The following is a 13,757-nucleotide window of genomic DNA, read 5'->3' as shown; positions in this document are numbered from 1 at the left end:
TTGGGGCTTGGGGGCACAGTGGGTTGGTTGTTTTGGTGTGCGTGTGTGTATGTGTGTCTCCCGGACACAAGCTTCCCTCATGCTTCCTTTGGCTTTTTAGAGGCAGAGTTTTGCTCTCTACCTCAGGCTAGCCTGCAACTCAACTATATAACCCAGGCTGGTCTCAAACATGTGATCCTCTTGCTTCAGCTTACCCAAATGTAGGGAATATAGGGTATGCCACTGCACTCCGTTCTCTTCCTCTCTGTGCCTTCCTTCTCCACCTTGTAGTCCAGTAGCCTACTCCCGCCTCCCACTTCTCTAGGCAAGCTCAGGCTTGGTCTCCAGGGTGACTTCTTCGTGACACACAGCCCTTTCTGGCTTTTTGGGGTGTTGTTGTTGTTGTTGTTGTTGTTGTTGTTGTTGTTGTTTTACAATTTAATTTTAAAAGACTTTTATTATGCAGTACTTTAAACATTCTGAGAAGTGCAGAAAACACTGGAACGGACACCATGTGCCCCGCCAGCAGATGTAACATGTTAGCATTTTCCCTTCCTTGCTTCACTGTCTCCTCTTGTCTTGGTTTTTAAAGAAAGGAAATGTTAGTGATACAACTGCTGTGCCTTATCTATTCCAAGGCACCCACTCGGGGCAGACCTAACCCTCAGTGCTATGAGAAGAATACTGGGGCTAGCCTACCCCGCCCCCCTACCTGGACCCATGTGTATACATGTATTCATGGGCATCATGTAGCCCAGGCTGGCCTCAAACTCTATATCCAAAGATGGCCTTGGACTCCTCTCTGTCTACCTCACAAGTGGCAGAATTACAGACGTGTGCCACCGAGCCTGGCTAACACATCAGAGGACCTTAAGGGCTGGAGATACATCTGTCTACCTCACAAGTGGCAGAATTACAGACGTATGCCACCGAGCCTGGCTAACACATCAGAGGACCTTAAGGGCTGGCGATACATACTATAGGCACTTGGAAAACAATAATTGGATTAATAATTGTACATGTCCTAGAAGCTCCTGCTGAGCTCTAGAGGATAAGGAGGCCTGGTGGCCACACATCTTCTGGTTGTGCAGTGAGTTTTTGTCTTTTGCCATTTCTTAATGGCCACCAGCATCTTCCCTGAGCCCGCAGGTTGTAAAGAAGCCTAGCCCCTCCAACTAAAACTGGGGAGCCAGCTATTCCCGTTGTCCAGAACCTTCAGCAGCGTACACTCTTATGACTTAAAACTGTGAGTCAGGATGGTGAGGAGAACCAGTCTGTCAGTAAGCAATCGAGTGCCAGGAGAAGTTGCAGAGCTCTTCCGTGTGGCTCAGCCGATCCCTTAGAGTTGAGACAGCCATCCTGGTTGACCTGGCTGGGGCACTGTCACTACCCTCTGTGGTCACACATACCCTTGCTTATTGGTGGAAATCATTTTCTTCTCCCCATGTCACTCCATACACCATACTTAGTAGTGAGTGCCTGGGTTGGTGCTGGAAAACCCACTGAGCCCAGATTGGCATGTGTGTGGCCCGCCTACTCGGGAAAGGACACTGCCTCGAGTGATGGAGATGAAAAGCAGGGGTCAGGCCAGTCTTTGGAGCTCCACAGTTCCTCGTCTCCTGCCCTTGCTCATTGCCATCTGAGGTGGCCGCAGTGATCTTTGCATATACATCTCTTTCTGTTGTGGGGCCAGAGAGAAGCAGAAGCTGCTGCTGCCACCACTAAGGACTTAACAGACTCACAATATGGATAGCTCAGGGGACTGTTGGGAACTGGAGTATCCAGGATTAGGGACAGCAAGGAACCAGTACTGCCCACTCCACAAACCAAGAGGCATGAGAGAAGTTTCTAGAAGCTGGTGAGAGTTGTGGCCCCTAGCAAGAGCCGTGGCTGTGAATAAGGTATCAAAACCAAAGCCCAAAGCCCCCGCCACTATCATGGCCTGGTGAGAAGGAGAGAAGAAAGGTGAACATAGTTGTATATAGCAACGGGGACACACTCTGGGGAGTATGACCTCGGTTGGTTTAGCCATTGCATAGGCATTGTAGGGCGTGCTTCTACCGTGTCGTCCATAGACAACACATGAAGTGACATGGTATAGATGGCCTTCCCTCATGTCACTAGGTTGCCAGTGGGTGCACACCAGCATCTTTCCTCTTACCAGTGACTCCTTTTTTCCAAACTCACTTAGAGGTCCCAGCCTGTGGACCCCAGGTATAGAGGCCTTCCTCCCAGACCATGGCAGATGGGACCCCGGCTTGTCTCCTTCTGCATGTACCCTTTCCCACTTGGGCTGCCCCACATGCTGTTCCTTCTATCTGCTGTGTTTTCCCCAATCTGGGGTCTTAGCTGTCACTGTCTCAGCCTCACCCCCACCCTCACCCCACCTCCAGACTCTGCTGTCCAAAGCAGGAGCTTCTGTCCCCACAGTCTCTGTCTTCGTCACTATCTGTTCATCTGTATGCTCAGTCAGCAGTTGTGGAAAGACTGGGATTGCTATATCTGCACAGCTGAGAGGAACATCCAGGAAGCCCCCTGTCAAACAGATGGGCGAATGTTACACCATTCCCTGTCGAGATGCGGAGGGTGCTGTAGAGGTCAGCCAGATGCCTGCAGGCATTATACTGTGTTTGGGTTGCATAGGATATTGAATAGTCTATAGTCTACTTATTTATTTTATTTATTCTTTTCAGAAAGGGTCTCATGAATCTCAGGTTGGCCTCCAACTTGCTGTGTAGCTAAGGGTGACCTTGAGTTCCTGATGCTCTTGCCTCTACCTCCTGAGTTCTTGGATTATAGGCATGTGCCACCACCAGATTTTCAAAATCTTTGTTAATATGACTGGCAAACTATATTATTAGTACCAAGTGAGCATTTAAAAAACTAAACTGCACACACGTGTTCCCCAGCCAGCCAGCTAGCCTGACACTGGTGGAGCATAGCAGGGACTGCTGCTCTGACCCTGCCTAAGGCCAGCGGCTCTCAGCCTTCCTTCCCATCACTGCGACCCTATACTGCACTCCTTATGCTGTGGTGACCCCAACTATAACATGACTTTACTGCTACTTCATAACTGTAATTTTGCTACTGTTATGACTTATAATATAAATACCTGATATACATGGCATCTGTTATGTAGCCTCTGTAAAGGAGTCATTCACCGCCGCCACCACCTCAGCAAGGGTCTCCACCCACAGTCATTCACCACCATAACCACCACCCTGCCAAGGGTCTCAACCCAAGACCTTTCCCTCAGAGTCAGCTCGTGTCGAGGCCTGCCATCCCCTTGCAACTCTAGAGTATAGAAAGAAGTACAGGTCCCAGCCGGGCGGTGGTGGCGCACGCCTTTAATCCCAGCACTTGGGAGGCAGAGGCAGGTGGATTTCTAAGTTCGAGGCCAGCCTGGTCTACAGAGTGAGTGAGTTCCAGGACAGCCAGGGCTACACAGAGAAACCCTGTCTCGAAAAAACAAAAAAAAAAAAAAACAAAAAACAAAAACAAAACAAAAAAAAAGAAGTACAGGTCCCTCCATCCCTCCTGTACCCACAGTTCAAGCCCTCGTTCTCAAGGCGTTGGCCAAATCAAATCAAATCAAGTCATATGATCAGTGGAAAAGGCAGTACACTTGCATCTGACTAGGGCAGTAGAGAGAACGGAAAGTTGTTTGTTTTTTCTCCAAACTGTAATCTAACACATAGTTTATGTAAAACAAGAGTAAATGAACTCCAGAGCCAGGAGCCGTAGCTGTAATCCCAGCACTCAGGAAGCTGAGATGGGTTGTCTCAAGTTCCAGGTCAACTGGGCTTCATAATGAGACTGCCTCAGAAAACCAAGATGGCTGAAGATACAGCTCAGTGGTGAATCGCTTGTGTAAGCCCCGAGTCTGACCCCCAGCACTGTGTGTCTGTGTGTGGTATATGTCATATATGTATATATTATATATATACTCTAAAACATGTTCTTTAGCTTTCCAGTCTAACCAGCAACTTATTGATTAGATATATACTTCCATTCATAAAAGAAGTTACCCCAGGACTCGGGGATGGCTCAGTAGCAGAGCACTTGCCCAGCTCCACTGCTCCATTTCCATCATGGTGGACAGGAAGGAGACAAGATCTTACTTTCTTTTCTTTTTTTTTTTTTGGTGGTGGTGGGGGGATCGAAACAGAGTTTCTCTGTGTAGCCCTGGCTGTCCTGGAATTCACTCTGTAGACCAGGCTAGCCACACCTGGTTTACCGTCACCCTGGCTAGAGACAGTTGTAAGTAGCCCAGGCTAACCTTGAACTCCTGATTCTTCGTCCGCCTCCCAAGTGCTGGGGTTGCAAGTATATATCCTGTCAGTTTTAAGGAGTTGTATTTTTTTTTTTCCTCCTCTAAATGGTTTCTCCATCCTCAGCATGGCTGTGACCCGATCCAAAGACGCTCCTCCTTTTGGCCCCCCAATCCCTAATGGAACCACATTCCGCAAGTCTGACGTCTTCAGAGACTTTTTGCTAGCCAAGGTAATTAATGCTGAGAACGCTGCTCACAAATCCGACAAATTCCACACGATGGCCACCAGGACCCGTCAGGAGTACCTGAAGGACCTAGCCGAGAACTGTGTCTCCAACACCCCCATTGACTCCTCTGGCAAGTTCAACCTCATCTCCCTGACCTCCAAAAAGAAGGAGAAGACGAAGGCCAGGGCAGGTGCAGAACAGCACAGCGCTGGGGCCATTGCCTGGCGGGTGGCAGCTCAGGACTATGCCCAGGGCTCAGAGATTGACTGCATTCTGGGGATTTCCAATGAGTTTGTCGTGCTCCTGGACCTGCGCACCAAGGAGGTGGTATTCAACTGCTACTGTGGGGACGTCATTGGCTGGACCCCAGACTCCTCTACAATAAAAATCTTCTATGGCCGAGGGGACCACATCTTTCTACAGGCTGCGGAGGGCTCTGTGGAGGACATCAGGGACATTGTCCAGAGGCTAAAGGTAAGAAAGAGGGCCCAGCAGTGGGTGTCTTGCATGTTTGGCAGAAGGTTCCAGAAGTATTGTAGTACCTTCCCTGGCCCAGGAAGTCAGGTATAACTTATGCCTTAAGAATCAGAACTCCCTGTCTCTCTCTCTCTCTCTCTCTCTCTCTCTCTCTCTCTCTCTCTCTCTCTCACACACACACACACACACACACACACACTCGGTCTGGTGAATCCTTCAGCCCACAGTGCTCTGGAGACGGTGTGGGCCAGGAGTCTGTGGTTGCCCATTCCTTCACCTCGGAAGAACAAAACAAACAAACACACACATTCATTGCCCCTGAAAGTCAATAGAACATGCAGGTGTAAACTTACATGGAAAGTTTAAGTGAAGCTAGAGAAATAAGCTCAGTGGTAGAGCATTTGACAAGGCCCTGGGATCAGTTCCCAGTAAGGAAGCTGAGAGCTTTTCTCTGGGAGAATTAAAATAGAAGAAAGGTTCCTGGGGGGGTGGAGAGACGGCTCAGAGGTTGAGACTGTATTTTGCTCTTGCAGAAGACTTGAATTCAATTCCAAGCATCCATGTTGGGCAACTCACAACTGCCTATGACTCCAGCTTCAGAGGTTTCCAGCATCTCTGGCCTGCCTCTGTGCGTGCTAAGTCCCTATATGGTCATACACATACCTGCCCATAGACACTCACTTTTACAAAAGCAAAAATTAAATAAAAGAGGTTCTAGACCAAGTCTAACCTGTGGCCCTCGAGCCCCACATAACCCAGGTAGCTATGAATGTGGCACAGCACACTGGTAGACCACACCACTATGCCAGATACTAAAAGGTTAGCTACCTCAGTCTAGACCATTCAATTATAGAAGAGAGACAAGGAACATAAAAATAATGAGAAAGTACAATGAAAGAAACAGACTTAATTGTATGGCTGGATTCAGTTTCATACTAGTAGTCACAATAATCATGAATGGTTTAACTTTCTGTATTAAAAGACAAGGATTTAAAATACAATGAAAATTGTATTCTAAGTAGGCTTGGGTGTTGCACACCTTTGATTCCAGCTGTAGCGGGGGTTGGGGGGATGACAAGCAAATCTCTGTGAGTTCAAAGCCAGCCTGGTCACACAGTGAGATCCAGGACATCTAGAGCTATATGGAAAGATCCTGTCTCAAAACAAAACAGAAAAGTTCATCCTTGAGGCATGTTTAAGGCCCTGGGTTTCATCTCCAGCATAACAAGGTAGTGTCAGGGTAAGAGCTGAAAAATCTTACATTTCTTCCTGGTGGACAACTTAACTCTTGGCCCAACCAAGAGAGGTAGACTAGCAACAAATGAGTGGTAATGACAGCCTGGAACATTGTGTTGAGAAAAGCTGAGGTTGTACCTGAGCTTCATATGGAGGGGGAGGGGGTAGTTTAGTAGAAAGAGTGACAGTCCCAGGTCACAGTACATCATCACAGCAGAGAAGCCACAGTGACAAGAGGTTGACAGGTGCATGCTTGCCAGTACTTAGCTCACCTTCTCCATTCGGAAAAGTCAAAACCCAAGGGAATGCTGTCACCCACTGGAGGCAGATCTTCCCATCTTAGCAGAATCACAAGCATCCCCCACAGGTAAGCTCAGAGCCCTTCTCCCAGTCAACATTCAAGAAAGTAAGAAAAAAGAATCCTATGTAATAAGCAGGGTTTTTTTTTTTAAGATTTATTAATTTATTTTATTTATATGAGTACACTGTGGCTATCTTCAGACACACCAGAAGAGGACATCAGATCCCGATTACAGATGGTTGTGAGCCACCATGTGGTTGCTGGGAATTGAACTCAGGACCTCTGGAAGAGCAGTCAGTGTTCTTAACTGATGAGCCATCTCTCCAGCCTAATATGCAGGTTTTTGTTTCATTTTTATTACATATATGTTAAAAAGTTTTAAAGGCTTAGTGATGTACGTTGCCTAGGCAGGCTTCCTTGACCTGATTGGCCATGACCTTGCCCAGTAGCATCGTGCTGTGTTAAGTTCAGGTGGCATTGATTAAACGCCAATCTCAGCTTCTCTGACTTCACAATTCATACATCTTCATGAAACCACTGTAGTCGGTGTGTCAGTCTTCCTGACAGAAAAGGAGGTCCCGTTCACAGCACTACTGGTCCAAACATAGCCAGTCTTGTCTGAGCTGGGAAGCTGAGCAGGGTTGGGCCTGGTCAGTGCTCAGGCAAGAAAGGGTAAGGTTTCAACCCCAGGGGTGTCCATCTGTTTGATCTCCTCTGACCTTAAACTTAAGTTTAGTAGGTATTCAATAAATGCAGACCAGTGGTTAGTTTGTCAAGTGAGTTGTGCTCATGACATTTCAAGTCCTCACACTAGTTCAAATGCTGTTCTTCTCTCCGTTTGATAGAAGAAGAAACTCAGGCTCAGAGAGGAACTTGCACCCATATAGCCTGCGGGTAGCAGAATTGTCCTCTGACTCACGATGTTCTAGATCTGAACACGAGACTGGTCTTCAGCTGCTTCCTCAGGATCTTCCCAGGGCTGCCCAAGTGACCCTGGAAACCTCACAGTCACTGCAAGCTGTGCTTGCTCCCATGCTCCCATGCTTCCTGTTTGAGTAAAGGCCCAGTCCATTATGTGCTGAGGTCAGGGACCCCGTGTTCTCATGCCCACACCCCATCTGTCAGCACCACCGACAAGCAGCCTGCAGCTGCTCCTCCCACTCCCATGCCTACTCCCTAGCCTGCCCATGGCTCTGGATCTGGGCGAGAGTTAAGACATGCTCATTATGTAGCCCAGGCTAGCTTCGAAACTGTGGTTTTCTACCTCAATTTCAGGAATGCTGAGATTGTCAGCCTGTTCCACCATGCCTAGCCTGTCCTGAATTATTACAGGAGCCTACACACACACACACACACACACACACACACACACACACACACACACACGTGCTTTCTCTCACTCCTTCCCTCCTTCCCTCCTTCCCTCCTTCCCTCCCTCCCTCCCTCTCTCCCTCCTTTGTTCCACTGTGATCTGTCCTCCGCTTGGGGATCTGTTCACCTCATCGGTTCTGTGTTACAAACCCTTATCTTACCCCTAGGTGAAAGGCAAAGAGGCCTGTTCGTTCACTCCCTGTTAATTCCTCTAGGAGCCCTGCTCCACACACACAGCCCTGCTGTTTCTTGGATAGACTAGGCAGGTGTACAACCTCAGGGCCTTTGTACACCTATCCCTTCTTACTGAAACTCTTTGGTTGCCCCATGGCTTAGTCTCTCCCTTCCTGCAGCCTTTGGTCACCTGTCCCCTGAGGTCTCATTGTCTAGAATTGAAAACTCTGCCAGTAAGTTGCAACCATTTGCCACCATCTGCCTTTCAATACTATGTGTTAGGTTTTATTTGTTGTTTTTTCTTCCCTTGAAGCTTGAGTCTACACGTAATAGGTTCGAAGAGTGAAGGGGTAGCCTCATTTAAAAAATAAAACACATTCAAAAAACGGAAGTAGAAGGACGTGCGGCATGGTCGCTAGCGCTGCCATCCAGTCTCCTGCAGCTAACGACACCATGACTGTCCCAAGCCGTGCAACAAGGAAAACACTGAAAAAAAGAAGCATCTATGACCAGAGCTGATGGCAGGATTAATCTATGAGAAAAAACATGAGTATTTAGAAGGCAATTTGACTGACACATTACGTTCCATTAGCCATAGGCTTTTGGCCATTCCTTCCAGAGCAATGGGCCTCAAATCCATTCGGAGAGTGGTTGGTGAGGCTGGGGAGTATGGTTCAGTGAGTAAGAGCTCTTGCTACAGAAGCCTGAGGACCCAAGTTCACTGCCCCCCCCCCCCAATCACCCATATAAAAAGTCAAGTGTGGCCATGCTCATTCCTGTACCCTACCAATGTGGGGGACAGAAACAGGATGATTGGTGGAGCTTGCTGGCTGCTGTTAGCAAGTCTAGTTCTGAAAGCTAGTCTGTCCAAAAAGAGAGCCTGTCTCATGGGCGTAAAGTGGGAAAGGCCAGCTCAGCACACTCCGGACATCCCCTGAGGTCTACACACACAGATAAATAAAGAAATGGAAGAAAAGGCTTGGTGACCTCCACTCTGTAACACCAATGACCACATCCTACCTGGCAGATTGGTAGGGTATCAAAGGTAAGTTTTTTGGTGTCCCAAGAAGATTCACTAATGGCAGACTGAGATTAGTGACTGGAAGCCAACTCCTGGGGCTTCCAGTCAGCGTGTATTTATGTCTGACATTCATACAGAGGCACTGAGGCATCACGCATGTGTAAAGCTGAAAGAAATGAGAAGTGAGGCCAGTATGACCTGGTGTCCTCCATGTTGAGAGGTTTGTGCCTCCAAGAACAATGCCACTGAGTGGACGTATGTGGCATGAGACCACAAGCTAATAAAGGTCACCCAGCACTGTAGCCTGCCCACTTACTGCAACACTTAGGACATTGTGCAGGTCAGGACAGCAAGAGTTTATTCTGAGTTTGACCAAGGGCTCTGCCCAACCCTCTCTTAGCCCTGGAGCCTCCAATTGTCCAGACAGCCTTCCATATCTAAAACATTACTAGTCACCATAGCAGAATCCAAAAAAGCCCATGCAGTCTCACACTGGCAATTAAATGTTCGCCTAGGCCTTAGTGAGAGAAGCTGACGTAGGAAAAACAAAAATCTGAGGATAGCCTGGGCAATTCAGTGAAAGATGCTGCTTCGAAATTAAAAGTCACAGAGAAGGCTGGGGCCACTGGGGAGATGGCTCGGAGAGGTGGGAACACCTGTAAAGGCCTGTAAAGGTGCTGGAGGTCTTATCTCCAGCATCCAACACACAAAGCCAGGCTTGCCCATGTGGACCTTCTACTCCAGCACTGGGCATGAGAGATGGACAGACAAATCAGCGGGGTCCTCTGGTCACCATCCTAGCTAAAAAGCAACATGTTCCAGGCTCAGAAAAGACTAGCCTCAAGGGAGTAATGCAGAGATTCAGAGAGGACACTTGATGTCTTGTATGTACATATACATACACATGTCTGAAGCCAAACCTGTGCACACACACATGCACACTATCAGTGAGGAGTTGAGATGTCATCCGGTGTTAAGAGCATTTGCATAGAACCCACCAGTGAGGGGCTAGGGTTTGGCTCAGTGGTAGAGCATTTGCTTACAATATGCATAATCGTATATTCCATCCCTAGTGCCACAAAGTCAATCAGTTAATACCCCAACCAAAAGGCCAGGCCTGCTCAGCTCGAAGCTCGCATAGCTGACTACAGTGGGCTGAGAGGTGAAGGAGGAAGCAGGAATATTTGGAGACTACAGTCCATGACTACTGTACTCTCTGAAATATCAACCTCCGAGTGGTATGTGCATATTTCCTACCCAGAACCCAGGAGCCCAGACTGGGATCCTGGTAGCACCTGGAAGGCAAGTGGGACTCACCAGTCCCTCTCAGAGGGGACGGATTGGACAAGGGTGTTCAGAGCCTGTCCTTGAGCCAAATAGCTGAGGCTCATCCCACCCGTGCACTGCCCACAGGTGATGACCAACGGCTGGGAGACAGTGGACATGACTCTGCGGCGGAATGGGCTGGGACAGCTGGGCTTCCACGTCAAGTATGACGGCACGGTGGCTGAGGTGGAGGACTACGGGTTTGCCTGGCAGGCTGGCCTCCGGCAAGGCAGCCGACTGGTAGAGATCTGCAAGGTGGCTGTGGTGACACTAAGCCACGACCAGATGATCGACCTGCTGCGCACCTCTGTCACTGTGAAGGTGGTCATCATCCCACCATTTGAAGATGGCACTCCCCGACGGTAAGAGCATCACCCTAAGAGGCAGGCAGGGGCCAGGATTGGCAGCCTCCAGATGGCTGCAAGGGATTCTCCTGGCATAGTCACCCAAGACCTCGGTGAAGGAACCTTGTAAGTCAGTGGTTCTCAACCTTCCGAATGCTGCGACCCTTTAATACAGTTCCTCGTGTTGTGGTGACTCCCCCCACCATAAAATTATTTCCGTTGCTACTGTTATGAATCATAATGTAATATCCGTGTTTTCCGATGGTCTTAAGAGACCCCTGAGAAAGGGGTTCCAGGTTGAGAACCACTTTGATAAGCCCTGTTTCAGAGGGCGAATGACAGAGGAAATGTAGTAATGAAAGTCTTGTGGGACCTGGTGAGTCCCATGTGTGCACCGTGTGTAGTGACTGTGGGTATATTAGTGGTCTCATTTTCTAGATGGCACACAAAGCGTGAAAGCAGCAGAACACGGGGACATTTATCAGGCTCCCTGGTGTATGCAAGCTCCATCTGCAGTGCTAGACTTAGAACAGTGGACAGGGCAGAGTGAGCCCTTTGTGTTCTACAGAGAGAGACAGACCCAGAAGTAGATACACAAGGTCTGGGGTTATACACCTGGAGTCCCAGCACTTGAAAGGTAGAGGCGGGGGGTCAGGCATTCAAGGCCAGGCCCCTCTGTGTTCTATCAAGTTCCTGGACAGCCTCAGTTACATGAGACCCTATCAGAAACAACAGCCCCAGAACAAACAAGAAGCAAACCAACCTAACCAGAATGCCGACCCATGACAAGCTCTGCTTGTGGCCAGCAGAGGCTGCTACTGTGGCTGTGTGTGCATGTACAGGTGCCCTTAACGCCAGAAGAGGGTGTCATGTCCCTTGGAGCTGGAGTTAACAGGTATTTGTAAACCACCTAACTCTGTGCTGGGATCTGAACTCTGATCTTCATGATTAAACAGCAAATGCACCTAACCACTGAACTATCTCCCCAGCACTCTACTGTGTTATTTACAAAAACAAATACAGGTCCCCTATTTTATTCACTACAGACACCCCTCCCCAACCTTGCCCATTTTAGTCTACAGTTAGTTTAATGAACCTGTGTGGATCTCAATGATGCCAAATAACAAGCCTTCGTATTTGGAAGGTTCCATCAGAGCTGGATGTGGTAGTGCAGCTGAGAAAAGGAGCGCTAAGTTCAAGGCCAGCCTAGACTGAGAAGAAAGGGCCAGTCTTGAGAAGGGGTAGGCATGGAGCAGTCAGTGGCTCTGATTGGCTTTGAGGCCAGCTCCACAGGAGGGAATCCACTCTGGCTTGGAAGGCCAAAGACCCCACGAGAGAATGCTACTGCTGCAGTTTGCTAAGTGAGCATGATGTACCTGTCAAAACATCTTCTAAATAATCCCACTGGTGCCTGTGGGTAGTGGCACTGTCAGCTTTGGTTGCAGAAGCCTCTTTTTACAGTGGACAGTGGACTGCAGACACTAGTCACAGTACAGAGGATACGTAGCTGTTGGATGCTCAGGCCTTCTCTCCAAGGCTCAGGGCATGTGGAAGAGGGGGCAGCCATCGCGTGAGAGCTGGAGGGAGGGTGGAGAGAGCAGTGTGGTGTGCCGACTTTGCTTGCTTTGGTTGGTTGGTTGGTTTAAGGTTTTGGTTTGTTTTGGTTTTTTTTTTTGTTTTTGTTTTTGTTTTTTGTTTTTTTTCCCTTAAGATTGGGTCTCACTATATAGCCTTGCTGGCCTGGAATACTGTATAGACAGATTGGCCTTGAACTCATATTCACTTGCCCCTGTCCCCCTAGTGCTGTTTAAAGACATGTGCCACCAGTCCGGCTACATTTCTAGCTATTGCAGCTGAATGAGTGTGAGCAAGTTCCTGAACTTCTCAGCCTCAGTTTCTTTAGCTGTGAAAGGTCATATACTGGAGTTGAAAATACAGCTCAACTGGAAGAGTGCTCATATAACATGTACAAGGCCCTGGGTTCAATTGCCCCAGCACCACATGCCTCAGGAAATGGAGGCCAGAGGACCCGGAATTCAAGATCTTGAGCTTAGTTTCTGTCATTCTCAGTCAATCTCCCACCACAAGCGACACAGCTCTGGACTGGGTCTCCCCAGCATAGCAACGCCTGCAAAAGTAGATCTTTATACTCCCCTGTTGTACAATATAATGCGGTGGCGGCAGCAGCAGCGTGTGGGTGTAAGGGGGTGCCTGGGGGGGGGCCATGCCAAGGTATCCCCCTAAGAAATCAGGCCATGTGACAGACCTGGTATAAAGGTTTATTGGGGGGAAGGGGAGGGGGACCTGAAGAAGTGGTAGAGGTAGACAGTCGGCAGCAGAGAGAGCTATGAGGGCAGAGAAGGGGACACCGAAATTGACAGACAGGGGAGGGGGGAGAGACTGACCCATCCCAGCCGGGAATACATGGAAACAGAGAAAGAGAGAGAGAAAGGGGGTGGGGGGAGCAAGCAGTCCTTTTTATACACTGCTGCACCTAGGTCACACCTGGCTGCGGCAGACGATGACATAAGCTGCCACTAGGCCCCTGGGAGGAGCATAGCAGAATTGCCTGTAAGCCAACAACCCCACTCCAATCATTTCAGAAGTGTCTCCCAGGTTGTTCTCACTGCTCTGATAGGAACTGCTTAAAGCCTGTGACAATCCTACACTAGTCACTTTGTCTAGGGTGAGAGGCGTTTCTGATTGGTTGGGTATGGATCACATGTTCATGCCCAGCATCCAGGGGTGAGATCTGCCTGGCTCAGAGCACAGAGCAATTCTCAGGCAGGATATGTGGCTTTCCTCCACCTCTGCCAGCCTGGCCTATCTGGTGGCTCTGTCAGAGGTTGTGTCCCTACTGTTCTCTACCTGGTGCCTGGGGCTCCTGATCCCCAAAACAGCCATAAGGAACGCTGAACACCAGCTCTACCATACTACCGCAGAAAGGTACCCCTGAGTAGGGCCTGGCACAGGAACATGTCCTCAGGTCCCTTGACATGGCTCTGTAGCAGCCATGCCTGAGTGTCTC

General features: G+C 48.9%; 1 protein-coding gene across 6 annotated transcripts in view; it reads left to right on the top strand.

Moving 5' to 3' along the window:
- Sipa1l3 (signal induced proliferation associated 1 like 3) overlaps positions 1-13,757 on the top strand; it is a 202,876-nt gene that overhangs the window by 139,837 nt on the left and 49,282 nt on the right. For all 6 annotated transcript variants that reach the window (XM_076931181.1, XM_034498346.2, XM_034498338.2 and 3 more), the window contains 2 exons: positions 4,377-4,953; positions 10,473-10,747. In XM_076931181.1, coding sequence (XP_076787296.1) covers positions 4,377-4,953; positions 10,473-10,747 — 852 coding nt within the window. The remainder of the gene's footprint in view (positions 1-4,376; positions 4,954-10,472; positions 10,748-13,757) is intronic.

This window comes from Arvicanthis niloticus, chromosome 1 (assembly GCF_011762505.2).
Source record: "Arvicanthis niloticus isolate mArvNil1 chromosome 1, mArvNil1.pat.X, whole genome shotgun sequence".
Taxonomy (NCBI): domain Eukaryota; kingdom Metazoa; phylum Chordata; class Mammalia; order Rodentia; family Muridae; genus Arvicanthis; species Arvicanthis niloticus.
This window is presented reverse-complemented; position numbering and strand designations above follow the sequence as displayed.